General features: G+C 40.3%; 1 protein-coding gene across 1 annotated transcript in view; it reads left to right on the top strand.

Moving 5' to 3' along the window:
- The first annotated feature begins 3,892 nt into the window (after positions 1 to 3,892).
- Positions 3,893 to 20,042, top strand: part of ME1 (malic enzyme 1) — a 196,685-nt gene continuing 180,535 nt past the window's right edge. The window contains exon 1 of the mRNA XM_018560861.1: positions 3,893 to 4,166. Within this exon, the coding sequence (XP_018416363.1) occupies positions 3,903 to 4,166 (264 nt within the window). The 5' untranslated portion in view covers positions 3,893 to 3,902. The remainder of the gene's footprint in view (positions 4,167 to 20,042) is intronic.

The raw sequence follows: 20,042 nt of genomic DNA, 5'->3' as shown, positions 1-20,042 counted from the left end.
TATACTTAGATAAATAACACATTTTGTTGGATGGATTTCACATATAAAGGGAACCAATGACAAAATAAGTTCCAAAATAATGTGTTCTCATTATAAAAGGTATTGGTCTCTAACCCTTATCCATCTCAAGAGTCAGAATTTGCCTCCTCATCCACATCTTAGTACCAACTTTCAATTTTAACAGTCAACACAGTTAAAGAGACTCTCTCACCAGAGGAATCATTTTAATCAAAATCTTCCCATGTGAAAAATATGTATTTTGCAAACAGCTTAATGTAAATAAGTTAGCTCCAATAATGAGTATACTATGTACTATGTATACAACTTCCAGCATTGCAGGGATGAGAGTAGCGGCTGTGGCAATGAAGGGCTTAAGTTGTATACCCAGCCTCTCCCCTCATCCATTCACAAAAAGCCTTGTATTTTCAGAGAAAACAAGGCGATCTGTGCATGGTCAAGAAGGCATTCAGATTTCCCTCCCTTCCCCTTCCCCCTCCTTTCCTCCAGAGTACCCTCTATGTATTAGAATGCAATTTTCTCTATTCCTCCTATTAACAATCCTCATTCTGATATTGTGTATGTAAATTGGTGGACCCATGTTTACAAAGTCTATTAGGAGAAATTGGTACTGTTGCAGTGCGCATGTGAAGTATGAGCAGGAGGTGGTTGGGACCTTGTGGGAGAAAAGGTTGCTGGTCCGGGATGAAGGGTAAGTACTCAAGGGGGTGGGGTGGGGATAATTAAAAGAGAACTAAAGTCAAACCTTTATTTGGCTTTAGTCCTCTTTTGCATCAAAGGAGTACATTTACTAATGTACTCATGTGACCCAAAGTCTGCATATAGCGGGCTACTACCCACTATTTGCTGATAGTGCAGAGCTGTGCTGTATCCAGGACAGATCCCGATAATATTGACAGCTGGCTCTGCCTCTCTAGAGCCAGAGCCAGCTGTGCCCGCCCCTTTACCTGTCTGTTCCTCCAATGAACACTGGAGGAACAGAGAGAGGGGAGGGGGATCCCTGCGGGGAGAGGTGACTGGCATTCACCACTCTCTGCAGGGAGAAGATCTTGAGCTGAGTGATCAGCAGTTCGTAACCGCTCAGCTCTCGAACTATAGAGCTGATAAGTGACACCTGCAGTGTCCCTCGCGGCTCTAAATATTGGGAAGAGTACATTTTACTCTCCTAATACTTCTCCTTTAAAGGACAAATTTGATAAAAGGTATCATTGTTCTTTAACACATATACATATTTTGCATTATTTATATTTGCATAGTTACATAATTTTTGATTTATAACTAGTCTGTGCTTGCCTCACAGGATTGGGGATCTGCAGCCTCTTCAACTATAAAGTTTTGGATCCCTACTTTAATGTGACACAGTGTTGGCTAAGCTAACACTTCTTCTAGTAAATGTGTGTACTGACTCATTCACTTTCAGTAGACCTTTGCTGCTAAAAGATAAAAGATACTTTCAAATATAACAAGTGGTCATATAGTGCTAAAGGACAAGTGATAATTAGCTCAATAACGTAATAAAACTGATCAGTCTGATAACAGAAATCTTACAGTATATTAGAAATATCTGGCTATCAGAGATAACAGTAGTCGCGGATGGAATGCAACTTTCTGCCGCTGGGGGTTCTGGGAAATTGTGCAATGCCAGATAGTTTTAGGACTCATACACACAGGCATGAAAAATGATGCGTACATATCCATACAGAGTGGAGTTTTTTTCACGGATCGGAACGCAACAGTATTGTATAACATGGGCCATATACACATTTACATTGTGCCCTGTAGCCTTGTGCTGCATTCAGTAGAAAATTCTGCACCTGCAGTCAGTATTTCTGCGTAGTTTACATGCATGCATGTAATCGCATGCACATGCTGAAAATAGACAGTGGCATATGTACTATATCAGCAAAGTGGCACAAAATGTTAGCATGTAACTCCTGACAAAGCCACCAGGCAACATATATATATGAAAAACGAGGTCGGAAAAAAAATTGAGAGAGGGATTCGAAGGAAATGAGGCATAATAAGTTTCTGTTTTTTTCTGCAGTAGAGAGGAGGTTAAAAAAAGGGAAGTAAGATAGAGAGTTTGAGAGCAGAAAATGATAGTAAATACAAGAGACCAAATATAAAAGTAGAAGAAATAGAGAGGAAAACTGATGATCTAAAAAGGGAGCTAAGTTTAGAATTAGGAATTTAGTATAAATAGAAGGACAATTAATACTGTATAGACTGTAGAAACAGATTAAAGTGGCACTAGACTCAGGAGTTAAACCTTAAAAATGTATTCAAGGACCTTAACTATTAACAAAAATGTATCTTATTTGTGCATCACTCGGCTGTAGATCCTCAAATCATCTCTGAATTGGTGCTGACACTCTCCATGCTTCTGGAGGGTGGCTACTTTCGTTCCCCATGGTACCTGTGTGTTTTGTAAAGTAGCCACCACTCCAAGCTCCCTCCCGTGATGGACTACAATCTCAATACAATTAACTAATCCTGAGTTTAGTGTCACTTTAAGAGATAGTGAGTAGAGGAAAAATACTATCTAAAACAAAATGTAGAAATTAATTCTCATTCTGTGCGGTTCTCATTATTGATTTCAGAAAATGATAAATAGGTGCAGGTGCAACACACTAATATAATAAAAAATAACTTTTAATAATATTAAAAATAATAAGTTAATAATAGTTTAATAAAATTTAAGATTTTAGAATATGAGTGGGTTAGTTCCCGAAGGGAACCAATCTCAATGCCAATTCTGTAGGCAGCACAGTGGCTTAGTGGATCCCAAGTTTGAATTCCAGTCCAGACACTATCTGCATGGTGTTTGCATGTTTTCCCTATGCTTGTGTGGTGAGTTTTCTTCCAAAGACATGCTGTTGGGTTAATTGGCTCCAGTCTAAACTGGCCCTAGTATGTTTATGTATGCATGAGAGATGGGACCTTAGATTGTAAGCTCCTTGAGAGCAGGGGCTGATACAACAACATGTACAACATGAAGCACTGTGTAAATTGTCCGCACTATATAAATACTTGTAATAAATATACAGTAAGCTCCCCATTATCCGGCATCCATGGGGGATTGGTAGACTGCGGATAAATGCAGTTTCTGGTTGCTTGAGAGCTCCTATTTAAAAAAGTCTAATTAATACCATACCCCATACTATACCATACCATAAACTCTGTATTGACTTCATATTAATATCGAAATGCAGTAATTAAACGCAAACTAATACAAATTAAGACAAATAAACACACGATAATTTCCAGAATAATACATGCCGCAGATCAGTAAAACAGTTGCACAGGGGATTTTTTATCCTGTTAGATGAGAGCTCTGGTTAGTTGAATACCGGTTAACTGAGAGTTTACTGCACATAGTTTCCCACAATGATTGGATCATAGAATAAGGATTGTATTTATATAATTTAGTACACATCTGGCCAATTGTAGATTACTCTCTGTCCCCTGTGTACAGTGTTACATGGAGTAAGTCACATTTCATTCATCCAGCATTTCCTGGAACAATAGGTAAAGCTACTGCAAGCAAAACATAGGTGTATCCACCACACTACTACACAATTCATTATGTGTTACATCCCGAAGGAATTCTGCGGCCTGCTCTACGTGCTCGCTTTAACAGAGTAAGGATTGTAGAGCTGCACGTCACTTTTCCATCCCAACGTAGGCTGCAGCTTAACAGTTCCAGGCAAATATGATGACATGGCAGGATGAAAATAGCATTATAAAAGTTTACAGCTTGGAAGTAAGAATAAAATTGAAGAAAGCTTGGCAAGCTGAAGCGAGCTCAGCACTTTATCTTTGCTGCGAGTGACTCAGCACTTCCCTCCTCCTGTCCTTTAGTGTCACACACAATCTGTCAGCTGATGCTCACAGCTTCAGCTCTGTCAGTACTAACACCGGGCAACACACACCTAGCATTACAACAACTCACAATAGAGAAAGCCCCAGTGCAATCATATATTACTACAGCTATTCATTGCCACTGCTTGCTGTCTGGACCAGTACCAGCAATGTCTTCTCTGGTGGTAAAAAAGGATCAACAAGGGAAGGAGCAGCATGACAGCCAGACTTTCATGTACACCAGGAAGAGAGGCTATGATATAACCCGGGACCCGCATCTTAACAAGGTAATGAAGGCTGACTATGGTCTGTAGAACACGGCAGGCCCCCCAGCAGAGTGAAGCATCAGCATCTGTGGACCTGGGCTGTACTTATGCTAGCTTCCTGTTGTCATAGATTTCTACATGCCTGCAGAGATTATAAGAATGTATCTGCTATGCTGCTTGCTTTTATATTACTTATGTCTGGGGCAACTCCGACCCTCCAGCTGAGCTTTAACTACAAATCCTAACATGCCTACAGTCATGTCTGTAACTGTCAGTCTTGCAATGCCTCATGGGACTTGTAGTTCCACTACTGCTGGAGGGCCGGAGATGCCTAACCCTGCCTTATGTCATTTATTTTTAAAAATATGTTGTTGTATAGAGATGGAGTGACAAATGTGGCATTTCTATGTGAAAGAAGATCATCCAGTGTCCTTCATAGTATTCCCTAAGGCTCCATTCACACTTCATCAGCAGCGGTTTTTAGGCTTTTTTCAGGCTCTTTTAGCATTTTAATGTGTTTATTTTAAGAGTAATCAGGTTCAGGTGTGTTAAGGAGGAGGGAAGCTGCTTGTTTGGGTAAAGTGTGCAACAAATGCAAAAAAAAACCCCCCAAAATACTTAAAAATGCCTGCATTTGCACATTTACAGGCATTCCCATTAAAGTCAACAGGGCCAAAACACTCAATTCTGTTAAAAATTAGCTCATGGACTTTTTTTTTGTTTGGCAATATGGGACAGAATACTCAGATGTGAAAAGGGAAACAATAGAAAACAATAGATATAGCCTGTGTTTGAGCGTTGAAGTGCTTAGCCCTTTCAGCTAAAATTGGCTTGGTGTGTGGCTTTCACATTGAATTCACACAACATCTTCCAAACCTGCATCTCACTTGTGGTGCCATTACATGGCACAAATACGTGAGATGCTCGCAGCTCAAAATGCTGCATGAGCTACTTTGCCACATTTGTTGCATGTGTAGCACCTATTGAAATGAATGGGTGACACAAGACAAATGTGGCAAAACATGCACATAAACGTGTGTTCGCATCACGTAGTGTGAACAAGGATTAAAGCTGGCCACAGACCTTACAACCATCGCAAGACCTAAAAACGTACAATCTACCCATCTTGGACAGACAGATCGTACTTGCGATAATCGCAAGCCCGCACTGCTGAGGGGTGGGCTTCCGATGACCGCAATGCTGAATGGGCAGTGTGTACTTGCGCACACCGGCCCATGCGGCATTTTATGTTACGAACATGCCACACACCCGCCGAGAATCGTACGATTGTCGGCGGGTTTTCGAACATGTTTCTAAGATAAAAGTCGTGCGACCGTACAGTAAAACCGGTTGCACGCCTTCCACACACCTTGCGATAATCGTACGAATCGTCTTTTGGGAGACTATGTGAAAGTAAATGGGAGCTTTTGGGAGTCTATGTGAAAGTAAATGGGAGCTTTTAGGAGTCTTTGTGAAAGTAAATGGGAGCTTTTAGGAGTCTTTGTGAAAGTAAATGGGAGCTTTTGGGAGTCTTTGTGGAAGTAAATGGGAGCTTTTAGGAGTCTGTGTGAAAGTAAATGGGAGCTTTTGGGAGTCTTTGTGGAAGTAAATGGGAGCTTTTTGGAGTCTGTGTGAAAGTAAATGGGAGCTTTTGGGAGACTATGTGAAAGTAAATGGGAGCTTTTGGGAGTTTATGTGAGAGTCAATGGGAGCTTTTGGGAGTCTATGTGAGAGTCAATGGGAGCTTTTGGGAGTCTATGTTAGTGTAAATGGGAGCTATTGGGAGTCAATAAGAAAGTCAATGGGAGCTTTTGGGAGTCTATGTAAGAATAAATTGGAGCTCCTGAAAAACACACATAAACATGTGTTTTTTAAAGTGTTATTAAGGTACTGCCATTAAAGTCTATGAGCCCAAATAGACCATTCTATCCCAAAAGAAGGTCATGTAGTTTCTTGAGCTTCACGGGACTGGTGACACTGCTAAGGTGTGAATGGGGCCGAAAGATGAACTCCAGCATAAAATGTGTTGGGGCTATAGCACCAGTTACATAAGTTTCCTCTAGTAAGGAATCTGTGCCCTGCTGGGTACTGTAAAAACATCTCCTCAGTGATGCTGGATACTCCCAACATTGGTGATCTTTCAGTACTGCAGAGAATGAGATATGAGGCTGCAATTGCAAAGAATCACACTGTTCGTTGTATTATTTGAATACAATGCAAGGAATAGAATGCTACTTGACTACTTGAAAATTTTCATTTTCATTTTCCCATTTGCAGATACAACATGTTCTAGTTATTAAATGCATATAATGCATATGTCGCCTGGTAGCTTTTCTAATGATGAAGGCTGTCTCTGTATTCATCTCAATTTACATTACAGTCCTAATGAGCTCAGCATGTGGAGAACTTGTAACACCCCAGTGTGAGTGAACCATAGAGGGAGCAAATGGGGACAGTGTCAAAGTGACTGGCGGTAGAAAGTTGTAAACCTGCAGGTGTGTTATATAGGCAACGGTGGCATAAGGACTGCAGACATATAAAATGGTTGCATATGATGTATTTGCTTGTGATATAGTCATCATCACATAATGTCTGTATACATGTATTTATTTGTATCAGGGTGAGTGGATTGCATAACTATTAAACACATCCAATAAATAAGTATGTGCTGTGAATGAGTTACCACATCAATGTTGCCATTGTACACATTCCTGAAATGTGATTTCTCTATAACTTTATTGCTGCTGGTTAATATCTCCTGTATTCAAAATAAGGACACCTTACTAGCATCGGTTTGCCAATGGCCTGACTCTCAGTTTAACTCTTCTGTACGTTCTTTAGACTGTATGTACCGACACACTTCATGCAGAGATATCTGCATGGTAGATCAGTTTACAGGTTGTTAAGTAGGTGGTGCGCATTGCAGGAAAAACTTGGTGTGACTAAACTGTTGTGGTTTAAAAAGAGGACTTACACATGCACACCGTAAAAAAGGAGATGATAAGCAGACATAGAAATTTGTACAGTGCACTTATCAAATGAGAATCTAACCCAAGAATCGAATGCATACATATAGAATAAGAACAGATACTGAGAACTACACCCAGGATACAGAACAAGAGAAGTCGTACTGTGATATACTGTGATAAGTCGTACTGTGATGTACTGTGCAGTGTCCATGAGTACAAAATAAGAACAGATACTGAGAATAATATTGAGTATACAGTACAAGGGAAGAGCTACTGTACAGCGTCGAAACATGTATAGACTAAGAAAAGATACTGAGAATTACAACCGACATACAGAACAAGAGAAATGCTACTGTGCACATCCATACATACAGAATAAGAACAGATACTGGGAATAACATCCAGTGTACAGAACAAGATAAGTGCTGTGATGGTAATGAGGTGTGAGCATCCCAGTTCCAATTAGGAAGTTTTATATTGATATGGTTGAATCAAATACAAAATATACTGCATATCTGTGCATTTATGGTCTACAGGTTAAAGATTCCTCCCATTCTCCGGTCTTGCCCTTTCCAGCTTTTACAATAACCCTCAAAGTGTTCCAGTTGTTTATATTTGGCCTAGCTGTTTATGAGGGGTCTCATAAAGCTCTAATGAAAGTCAACCAAGCATAATTGCAGATCACCAATAAATTAGCACTCAACAGATCTGGACACAAGATGGCCCGGCACTGATAACAACATGATAATAACCCACGTGAACTCCAATTCACCTTGAGCCATAACCTGAAAGTACCCACCAAATTAAAAAAATCATAATTCTGAACCTGTATTCAATGTGTGAGTCCATACTAAATTCGATGGGTCTAGGAGGTCGAACCTGAGCTCCTTTATACCTGGAAGTTACATGGGGCCACCCTCCCAATCATCAGTGGACCGGAGCATTCTCTGCCCTGCAGCTGCACATAAACAAAGGGTGGGATACTTGTGCTGATGTAATTGACCTTATTATGTAACGGCATATGACATCACTGCACCCTGCCCCTTTTGGTTATGTGCAGCTGCGGATGAAGAATTAGGAGCCTCCTCCGTGCTCTGAAGAGCTCCTTCTGGTTTCAGAGGAACTAAGGTTCAGACCAAGTTGGCTCTAAATCCAAACTCATCCATAACCTTCACAGATGGGCAGAGGGAGGGAAAACGGGCTGGTGGACAACCAAATTGTACAGCATACTGAAATATTGTAAAAAAAATACTGTTTAAAAATTAAACACCAGATATAGAATATTCCACTCCTTCTATTTAAAACACCAATACTGCAGAAATCTGATTGTATTGGAGCTCAGGACAGTGTAAAAAATTGTTTAACAAAATTATGCTCAATGAATATTTGCATTGCTTTAAAGGAAACATAAAATGGCAAACGTGAGAAGTATGGAGACCTCCCTTGCCTCATCTTGTCTCCATCTACTGTTTGCCTGGCTGTCTCTGGTTTCAGTTTTCCGAGTCCCTGACTCTGAAGATAACATACAGCAAGTGAAGCCAGAACTTCTGATCTACAAATATAACATGTGGCAATATTAAAGGCTCCATTCACACCAATATTTTAGGTGCAATTAGGGATTTTTGCATCAGGAACTTGCGATTTCCTGCAGCAGGAATCCCTAATCTGCCGTTTGTAAGTAAAAATATACATACCTAAAATCACACACCTATTCACACATAAAATATAGGTGTGAATGGAGCCTTAGGCCAGAGAATCAGCATGATAGCATTTTTAGAATGAGGTTTACTTTATGTGTTCTCTTTAAACGTCACATGGATTAAATCTAGATGTACACAGATTTAAATAGCCCACATATTCAAGGTCCTGGCTTTTAACTGCCTGAGCTCATCCACATTAGACACTTGAAAATAGGGGTGCCAATATTCTTTCTTCAAAGGAACAGGGTTGGAATCTGATGTGTCATTAGCTTGCAACAAAGTACAAAAACATAAACTTGCACAAATCATTAGCATGTTTGTTTTGTGTCCGGCATACTCACAGCTTATGTTTTTCATTACCTGGGGGTTGTACATTCAGCAAAATAAGAAATTGGGCTGCTTGATCATCATGAAAATAAAGACATAATGTAAAGCAACAGGCAAAAGCAGTTTGTTTTTAGGTGCATTCCATTTGCAGTTGAGATCAGTTAGAGACACTTCTGAGATCATTCAGAGTCCTTTGAAAGGTGCCTTTAACTGCAGTTGACCTCTTACTGACCTGCATTTGACTTGTATGGGGAGAGAGTTGCAGCTTTGACTTGAACAAATAGCCATCTACACAGGTCCTAAAAGATGTCTCTTTTAAAAAAGGTAAGGTGGCAACCCTACCTGGAAAATACATTCTTTAACACATGCATTTTGTACACTTTTTGGTGCATTTGTAGCTTCTTGTCGAATTGACTTGCAGTAGTCAATGTAGGGTAATGGTGCTTAGAGCAAACCTGCAATGTTTGCCCCCTCCCCGGAATTAATATTTATCTTTCTTTCCTTCCCCACTACTTCAATCTGCTGCCAGAAACAAAAAAAAACGATTGGGTACATCCGGGTATGGAGCGGCATGTGACTTACTCCTTGGCAAGCTTGGACAGAATTTAAAAGTGGTGCTATGCATTAATTGACGAACATGTGTTATTGGGCTGTTTAAAGTTCATGGAGGATTTTTAGGGTTGACTTCCACTTTAAAGCAAATTTCAGGAACTTCCTAAAGACTGCAGTGCAGATAAGCAATAAAGCCAGGTCAGGGATCCACTCCAGCCTTTGACTGAACAGTGAAGGCACTGCAGCACACAGATGTAGTGATCCCCTTTAATTCTCTATTCTAAGCAAGTGCACACTGGCTGACAGCATTCTACAAGGGGGGTTATTCACTACAGAGCCGAAGGATCCAGCTGTAGCTTCGACTGATCCTTCGGCTCTCTTCGGCTGCCTCTGCCCTTCAATTCAGTCGAACCAAAGGGCTGCTGTACGGGCCATTCACAAGAAGGCAGCCGAGCCGAAGGCATATGCTTCAGGTCGGCTGAGCCATAGTGACACCTGAAGCGTGGAGAACGGTCAGCCGAAGCCGACCAATCTCCATGCAGATGACAGCTGGGTGGAGCCAGCCGTGATCTTACTGCTCGCTCTGCCAGCTCTGCGGCATTCGGCTATTCACTTACTGCCGTTTGGCCTCTATGAGAATAGGGGCGAATGGCAGCAAGTGAGCTACCAGAGCTTTAGCTCAGCCTATCCAGATGTTGAATTGGCTGAGTCGAACTTCTGCACTTCGGCTCAGCCGATCTACGGCTGATTTTAGCCGATGTATGGCTGAAATCAGCCGTACAAGGCTGAAGTGAATAGCACTTAGCACCTAGATGGAAACGAGCAGTTAACACTTGCAAGTCAGGGGTAGCCCTACTGCAAGGGTTAATACACGTTTTGCCCGGAGTATTTCTTTAACATTGTGTGTGCATGCATTTTACAAGCAATCTAGTGCATTTTTGCCTGACCCCCCTAAATATAAACAATTACATTTCTCTTGCATGAAGATAACCTTTACAATTTAACATGGAGAGGACATAAAAGATATTGTTTAGGATAATACAGTATATGTACATTTCAAAGGCATGTCAAAGAGGATGGACAATGTAGGGTGGACACGAAGATATATAACATAGATAAAGGGAAGCGAAGCAGTGATGGAGTGGGCAAACACAACTGCTCTAAAAGATATGGTGTGGATATATATTTGTTAGGAACTTGGAGGTAGAGGCACCTAGGTAAAAATAGTCAGAAATAGCCCTGGTAAACTGCAATGAAACTATGTTTTGAAAATATATACCAAGCATATATCAGCATAGTTATCAATGCTGCATTGTGATCATCTTTCTGCATGTTTTGTGGTTTTTGAACAAAAGTACACATCCAGAATACACAAAGCAAACCGCTGTGCTCTCACCAAGCCCCTTGTGTTTCTGTCAGCTGACACGTAAGCATGTTCATTGGGCGGTGTGCATATGAAGGGAAGATGCTGTATCATCACCGACGTCCCTAGTCCTATTTATACAGCACAAACTGCTGTGCAGTGTATTTACAACAAATTCACGTCCACAGCACACAGTAATCCCTGTATTCCTGCAATTAACTACATCCATTACAAGGGGGGTGGGGGTTCTTGTTTGCTTATGTTTTGTTAGCAAGTCTCTCTAAGATATATCACAAAGCCCCATCTCAAGCAACAATTTGTACAGTCGTGAAGTGCACAGTGGTTGTTATCTGATTAGATTGTGCAACCCATTTATCTGCGTGTGATCATAGTAAGCTACTGCTCGGGGAATTTCCTTCTCTTGTTTTCTCCTAAAATAGAAAGTTCATTTAAAAAGTGAAATGTTTGCAATAAAGAACACTGCACTTCTGTTCCCATGGGACAAATGTGTTTGTATTTTAAATCATTTGGAGAGCTGCATTATAAAAGACCAATGTAAAGACTTGAATGGAAGGTAAAAGATCTATTATGTTGGCCATTAAGTAGTAAAACTTTAAAGTGACACTAAATTCAGGCGTTAAATCTTAAAAATCTATTCAAGCACCTTACCTATTAACAAAAATGTTACTTATTTGTGTATCACTCGGCTGTAGATCCTCAAATCATCTCCGAATTCCTGCTGACACTGTCCTTCCTTCTGGATGGTGGCGACTTTTGTTCCCCATGGTCTCTATGTGTACTGTAGAGTAGCCACTGCTCCAATCTCGCTCCTGAGATGGACTATAATCTCATGTTTAGTTTACTCGTTTGAATTGAGATTGCAGTCCATCATGGGAGTGAGCTTGGAGCGGTGACTACTTTACAACACACACAGGGACCATGGAGAACAAAAGTAGTCACCCTCCAGAAGGAAGGGCAGTGTCAGCATGAATGCAGAGATGATTTGAGGAGCAACAGTCAAGTGATACACAAATAAGGTGCAGTATTGTTAATAGTTGAGGTACTTGAATGCATTTTTAGGATTTAACTCCTGAGTTTAGTGCCACTTTAATGTTTTCATGAAGGCAAACTCAGTGTGGAAAAAAGATATGGCCATTTGCACTAGTCTTGAGCTGGCCAAACAATATACGATCTCTCTTTGTCTAACACTATCTCGTTCCCTCATTCACATTAAACATTACAGATGGGAAAATTCCTCCTGACAGGTATTGTGTTCTGACAGCTACAGTCACTCTTCAGCTGACTATACTATCAGCTGGCTTCTTTAACAAGTGTCACTTGAAAAATGGACTTTTATCAAACCATGTGGTGCTGGTAGGGCTACCCATGGATTGAGTTTCAGGAAATTCAGCAGGAATTGTCAAAAATGTGATTAATGTTTGGAAATTCATGTATGTCCAGCTTTATTCTTAAACTGCGCTTTGCAAAGACACTTGTATGTTTAGTGTGCATATCCTTCCCAGGCTCCTCCCCTATCATCTTTGTAATAGAACATTTCTAAAATGTAGCTCCCAGGCATTCTCTGTTGTATGGCGTGCCTGGTGTCCCACAACAATTGTTCTACATGTTATCAGTCCTGCACCTCGTTGCTGCTGCATACACAACCCAAACTCTACTTACTGTAATCGAAAACATATGTGCAGTATGTTAGGCTACTGGAAAGCTTTCCAGCGTTCTTCCAAGAAAACAATTACTGGGGAAGTGAAGGGAGCCCCGAGAATGGTAATTGCACTAAAAATGCACTTATCCTTTAAAACCCCATTCTGGGATAATTTTGTCCCCACAGCGAACTCCCCCCCGCCCTCTCCCACAACCCGTCCCGTACCGCAAGGATTTTTTTCTTACCTTTTTAACCTCAATTCCCCATCTGGGTCACTTGCCGCCACCATTTACAGGTGCGGGGGGCCACTAATGCAACACTGCAGATGTGCCCAAAACTGCCAGTTCCCAACCATCTCTTCACATGATTTCACTCCGCTGAATACTGAGAGTACCCCACCACAAGACAGCCAATAGGAAGGGTCCTTATTGTGCAGGCAGTGATGTGAACACCCAAAGAAGGACCCCACAGCAAGTAAACAAAGGGGAAAAAAGACACAGGACCTGAGCATGATGTGACTGTGGCTTTAGGTAAGTAAAAGGGGCTTTTTTTCATCTAGTGATTAGTTAGAGGGGGGGTGGGAGGGAGGTGGAAATTATCCTGGAAGTGAGCTTAAAAAACAACCAGAAGTAATAATAAATGCAGCTTTATAAATCTTTGTCACATAGCATAGAAACCTCTAGGTCAGTTTTGTTTTCCTATTCAAATTCCTGTGAGCCCCAAATCCTGAACGTATGTGAGGGGAAGGGGGCAGCAGGGAAAAGGGACACCATTATCATCCTCAGGAAACCAGTCGGCAGCGACTATTTGCACCCTATGCTGCGATGACTGCATGTACACTGCAAGTGGCTGAAAGTGGCTGTAGTAGCGGGCGGCTAAGGGGTAGTAAAACCGCACATTAACCATGTAGTTTTACCACCCATGTTAACTAGGCCTAAACGTCATCCAGCTAGAGCTATATTAAATCTACTTTTACGCCATTGTCTGACACAGGGCACATACTGTAAAGACGCATAACAAAGCATTGCCTGGTTTTGCTTTCAGTGAGCTTTACTAGAAAGAACTTTGCTTATGTAGTTTCAATGACTGACATGCACTTGACCTTTGTTAAATCCTTTCTGGGCCAGATAATTTTATGTACCTTAGTTAACAGCTCTTATCTTCTAACATTGTTCATACTATTGCTGACTGCAGCTTATTTGTATCTGCATGTATCTTCAGTCACACAATTTTGCAAATTTTACTCTACTAGCTTAATAGTTTACTATAGTTCTATAGTTCTCAGCAATGTTTTGCTAGGTAATCCAGCCATTTAAAACACATTAGGCAACTGGAAAAATACTTAAAACAGCAATGCATGGCAGCTTGTCAGTTGTCTCCATTAGTCAGTTTTGCAAGATCAAATACAACTACTCATCTGTTGCTATGAGTAAGTGGGACAAGTAATGTTTTTTAATGATATATTGCATTTTAATTATTGATCAACAATTTAAAACAGTTTTTCTCAACCTTTTTCCAGTCACAGCACCATTTAAAAGTATGCAAAATCTTGAGGCAACCCAGTCTAAAATTTAAAATGACGTGTGATCCCTCCAAAATCCATACCAGACTCTTACCCATGATACAGTAGAAGTGTGTAAGAATTTTAAGATGGACCCCATGCAAAAATACATGGAGGGTTCCACTCTTTACATCAGAGTGCCCCCCTTTACACCAGGAGCACCCCTTCATGTCAGAGTCCCTTTCTTCACCTTAGAGTCCCCTCCTTTGACATCAGTGTCCCTTCCTTCACCTTAGATTCCCCTCCTTTGACATCAAAGTCCCTTCCTTCACCTCAGAGTCCCCTCCTTTCACACCAGAGTCCATTCCTTCACCTTAGAGTTCCTCCTTCAACATCAAAGTCCCTTCCTTCACCTCAGAGTCACCTCCTTTGACATCAGAGTCCCTTCCTTCACCTTAGAGTCCCCTCCTTCAACATCAAAGTCCCTTCCTTCATCTTAGAGTCCACTCCTTCAACACCAAAGTCCCTTCCTTCACCTCAGAGTACACCTCCTTTTACATCAGAAGACTACTTTTTTCACATCAGAAGTCCCCTTCTCAATGGAAAGGCATGGTGCTGTGCAAACATTTAAGGCACCCCTGAGGAGGCCAGAAGGCCTTCAGTTATTTTTAAAAAGCAAAAATAGGTAATCACTGCAAAGCAAATAATTCACAACTACCGGTCCTGCTGTCCATGCTGCTGAACACCACTTTGTTAAAGAGAATGAGGAAATATTAATCCAAGAAAATCAAGAATCATTTCTAGGTTTAATTTTTTTTACAGAAATATAATTCCCTAGTTTTGAACCATGGTCTTTGAAGTATTCTAAATTGTGGATAAGATTTATGTTTGCCTTGTGAGATTTAGGATAACATGGAAAAAGGCTAAAAAAACAATGCTAAGCAGGGAAAATGCAGAATTCTTATTTCTTATCTTTTACATAGCTTTCTTGCTTTACTTCCATGCCAAAGTTTTAACTAATTGCATAACGGAGGAAGAGCATTCTGTCTAGGACTTTTAGATTTTCACATAAAATATGCTCATAAAACTACTTATTCTCATATGAATGAATACCAGTTTTTCTGACTCAAGTTATCAGTTGACCATCTTGGCTCAACATTTATACACTATCCAGTCACTGTACAGTGGTTTTATACAGTTGCATTACTCTAAACATAGTTATTTCGCCTCAGCTTATAGCAGTTACTATATTTATGCTAAACAAATATATTGAAGCCCAAGCGCTGTGAACGGATCCAGATACTGAGTGGTATGTGTACAGGATTGCTAGGGGTGCTGCCCCACTTCAGCCAGGGGAACTGTAGAACTGAAAAATAAAAGATAAAGAAGGGCGCCCACTCTAGTGCAGATGATTTTTTATTTAAAAAAGACATGACGCGTTTCCGGGGTCACACCCCCTTCTGAAGAAGGGGGCATGACCCCAGAAACACGTCAACGACGCCACAATCTAGTGGCACACAGGCTGATTGCAGTCCTGAAACTGCTGTATCCTCGAAACCACCTATACGTGCCTCTGTTTGACCTACCATTGTGAGTACCCTTGCACTCTATATTTGTGTCTTTTTAAAATAAAGAATCATCTGCACTAGGGTGGGCGCCCTTCTTTTTCTTTTGTTACTATATTTATGCTAGTATAATCTTGGATGAGAGGTCTGTAAAAAGATGCCCTATTTGTGCGAAAAAGTTGAATGACTAAAGATAAAAAAGTGACAATTATGACAGCATTTTATTTAGTATTAATACATACAAATAGAAGTGTAGCGGGGCAGTTGCTAGTTGTACTGGAGGTGCTGGATTTGTGTGGATGAACACATATAAGTAAAGACGGATCCTTGTTTCACAAGGGGTGTACTTTGAAACTCCTGGAGGATGGCCAGGTATCAGCAAGAGGTGAAGTAGGTTAACTACCCCAAGAAGGTTGAATGTAGTTGTAAACCTTGATCTGGAGCACCAAAAAAGACTAGCAACTTGCATGCCTTGTTTTTATTATAAAAACGTTTGTTCAAGTTCAGCTTTGCAGGTGTGATGATTCTGCCACTCTCAATAGATTGCTATCCTGCTTGAGTAAATACCAAATACTGTACAGAGGCATTTTGGGGACTACCAGATGGTACTTGTTCCTTTTGTTTTGTCTTTAGGATAGTACACTATTCTCCTTTAAGGGACTACAAATACCAGTGAAGAGCAGAACCATTAAAGCTGGTAAAAATTTGTATTGTTTCTTTTTACCTTCGTGTCTACAAGGTCATAAAAGTGTTGTGTTGACTCACCCTCTGCTGCTAAAACTGTGCATGAATTGCAAGCTCGGCCAGTGCGGTCAGTGTCCTGTCTGTTGCCAGCTGCTTCACTCTTGTGTGTGACTGTATTAAGGGCATCCAGGAATTTACCAGTGAAGTTGGTAAAAGCATCTGGTAGATCCAACAGTGGTGTGTACTTATCTTAAAGGAGAACTATGGGAAAAAACACTGACCCCATAGTTCTCCTTTAAGAATGAACAAACTCACTTCACAAAGAAACTGATGGGTGGCCCCTGTATGTCAGTGAATAGCAATTTATAGATCAGGTCAGTGTTTACATCTGTCCAGTTTATGATAAGTAGAAAGCAGGTAAAAATAGCTGTGTAGGTGAGTTAAAGGAGTTTCCACTTTAATCAATAGCCTTCTTTCCAAATACTGCCATAAGAAACTATGTAAAGTCTACTTATAGACAGTCTATGTATAAAAGTTTGTTTTTTGCTATTGCGGAGATTTCCCTTCACTGTTCAGAGGTGCAACAGGCATTACGGGGAAATCTCTACAAAATGAGGGCAATTCCCTTCTTAGACAGCTGCCACCAGAACAGATGTCCTCATTAAGAGATTTGTCTGATGACAACTCTATATTTCCCAATGCTTTCTGTTTTGGTTTTAATGGTCACCAGGACAAATTGAGAGGGTGAATCTGCCCAGCAGGGATGCAGCAATATAAACTTGACAAATCTTTTCTACTCTATCCAAAACTAATAAGTTGTGTTACACATATACTATAACGCTAATGTCTCTATTTCTTGTTTTCTTTGTCTGTGACTTTGACTACCCTCCTAGATCATGATATAGACAGGCCTTATTTCACTTGTGTACACAGTTGTAGGTGGGTATATGCTGTTACTTACCTACACCCATGCATGTGCACAATGTGTGACCCTGGATGCAGACCGTCTATGTCCAGAGTTATATGACATGTGCACATGCAGTTGTATGGAAGTACCTGCGTATACCTGCCTACAGCCATTAACAGCCATTGACTTATATGGAAGGCTGTATACAGCAACTGTAGCTCCCAGGTAGGGAAAATAAGACTGAATGTATAGTGTGCCCATGTATTTGAGTCCTAAGAGGAATTATTTTATTGTCTGCCACACAAATACATCAGCATAGAGATAAAATAGTTCCCGCCACCCCCTGTCCATATTACTGCATAGCCTCAAGCAGTTGTCCTTTTTTCAATTATGGCTAAAATATTCTGTAAGGAAAACTTTCTACATCTTTCAAATGAAAGCAATTGTTCTTGTAAACGGGAATGGTAACTATAGTAGATTTAAAAACACGTAAAAAAACGACACTGTGATTTCAAGTAAATAAATGTATTGCAAATAATAACCAAAGGAGCTTTTTGATGAGATTTATGCATTTTGCATAGGAGTTCCTCTTTGAAACACTTAGTTGCTCTGGCCTTTGGATACCAACTAAATCTAATTGGAAATGTGTGCGAAGTCAAAGCACAATATGGGCATTCTTTCGTAATAATCAATTGCTTTCAATAGTACACTGTACCTTTCTAACATTCTACCTTTAATTTATGTCTAATGGGTAAGAAAAACAGCATGGAAGCCTTTATCTACAAACTCTTCAAAAAGTGTTAGTAGAAGGAAATACGTCAGAAAAATAGGAAATTAAGGTAAAACAAAAACAGGGGAAAAGCTGAAGGAATATTTTACCCTGTGAAATGGAACCTTTGTAAGTGTGTATAGACTCCTCGTGAGCAGCAGAGTTTGGATTAGGGCCCCTATATAACAGTAAACTTCTATTTTGCATCCTATTTAGACAACAAATCAATTGACTGTGTAACTCCCAGCTGTATACACAGGAGAAAAAAAGTTCCCTGTGCCCTTTAGGATATTTTTATCTTGACCTCTTGAAGTGGTATACGATGGAGAGCATCTGAATTGGTTTTTGTGTACAGAATGAATGCTATATTCTACATCAAGTTCCCTTCAAAGCTAATGAAGTGGTTTAATTTGGACACTTCTATTTTTCTCCTGTCAATACGTATGACCTTTCAGTGACTGAGTTGCTCGTTGTAGCATAGCACGTTGTTCTGCAGGTACAATATATTAAAGCCACGCCAGACGATACAAAGAGTCTGTTATATTCCTGGCACAGCATCGTTTAAATAACCTGCCTCCACAGTGATGCAGCTTTCTCTATTTTTCTGACTTGCAAAGTATTACTTTACTTCTTATCTTCACCATGCAGGCTAACGTACTTATTGCCAGTATCATGACATCTAATCTTTTCGATATGCTAGCATTACAATCAATGATTTAATTGAAGTTAGGTAAATGGAAGAATAATTTGTTTCTAAGATTACATAGATTGGGCTCTCCCAGGACTGGCCCACATTCCTATAATTGAAGTGTGTCGTTTTGAAACAATTACAGTCTTGTAGCAATCTCTTCTGAAAACAGTATGCAATAATGGATTGTCAAAACTGATAGCATTGCCAATGGTGGGTACAAATGAGCATTGTAAAGAGTACCTGTTGCTTACTCACATCTGCACAATAAAAAGATAACTCGATGTACATCACATAACTAAACATGTGCTTTTTAGTTTAGGTTAGCATCGTGTAAAGAGAAACATGTAGTTTTTTTCAGAGACTGCCACGCCGATGAAACCCCATTGAAATCACTGGGGAGGTGTGTCCCGGGATCGCCTAAGTGTGAACCTCACCTCATATGTGGTAAGAACACTTAAAAAAGACACATAACAACAATAAAATTCTGCGGCTAGTTAGCATGACATTTTGGTCTTTGCGACTAAGAATTTTGTCGCAAAAACGTTCACAAATTCCCCCCTTGACGTTAATATCATTTGAAGTCATACAGGTAGTTTTATATGTTGCTCTTTTTCTAGCTTTGCATATCAGTGTAATCTTTTAGAAGTGCTTCCACTTCCATCCAGGAAAGTTAGGACAAAATCTCTCTCAGAATTAGCTGGTAAATATTAGCATAACTGGATTTCATGATAAAAGCCCAGTGTGCTTGTTAAAGGGAATTTGTCATCAAGCTGAATACCTTGTTGTCTGACTTTCAAGCGGAATGCTAATTATAAAGCAGAGACGCACCTATTTGGCATCACTGCGAGTGAGGTGAGTGGCTTGAAACTAATTTGCAGATGAAAGTTAGACAGTCAAAAAAGAAAGAATTAGGAGTGCCAGAACAATGGTCAAAGAGTCCAAATAAGCTTGCATTGAAGTAGCGTAGAACAGCCAATGCGTTTCAGGGGCTCTGGCACTCCCCTTTATCAGGGCTTGGATTTTGCCTGGACTTAAATATAAAGACATATAACAAGAGCTAACACTCTTCAGGTACAGTGTCTCAGTGGCTATTCATGCGGTGTAGGGTCAGTTTTGAGTTTAAATACACTTTAGTGACAGATGACAGGATTTCGGAAAAGTCATAGGTTTGTGCAAATGGATAATATGCTAATAGCATATTTTTGTTTG

This window comes from Nanorana parkeri, unplaced genomic scaffold (assembly GCF_000935625.1).
Source record: "Nanorana parkeri isolate BGI_ZX_2015 unplaced genomic scaffold, ASM93562v1 scaffold483, whole genome shotgun sequence".
Lineage (NCBI taxonomy): Eukaryota > Metazoa > Chordata > Amphibia > Anura > Dicroglossidae > Nanorana > Nanorana parkeri.
Note: the sequence above shows the minus strand (reverse complement) of the source record. Positions and strands in the feature narration are given on the sequence as shown.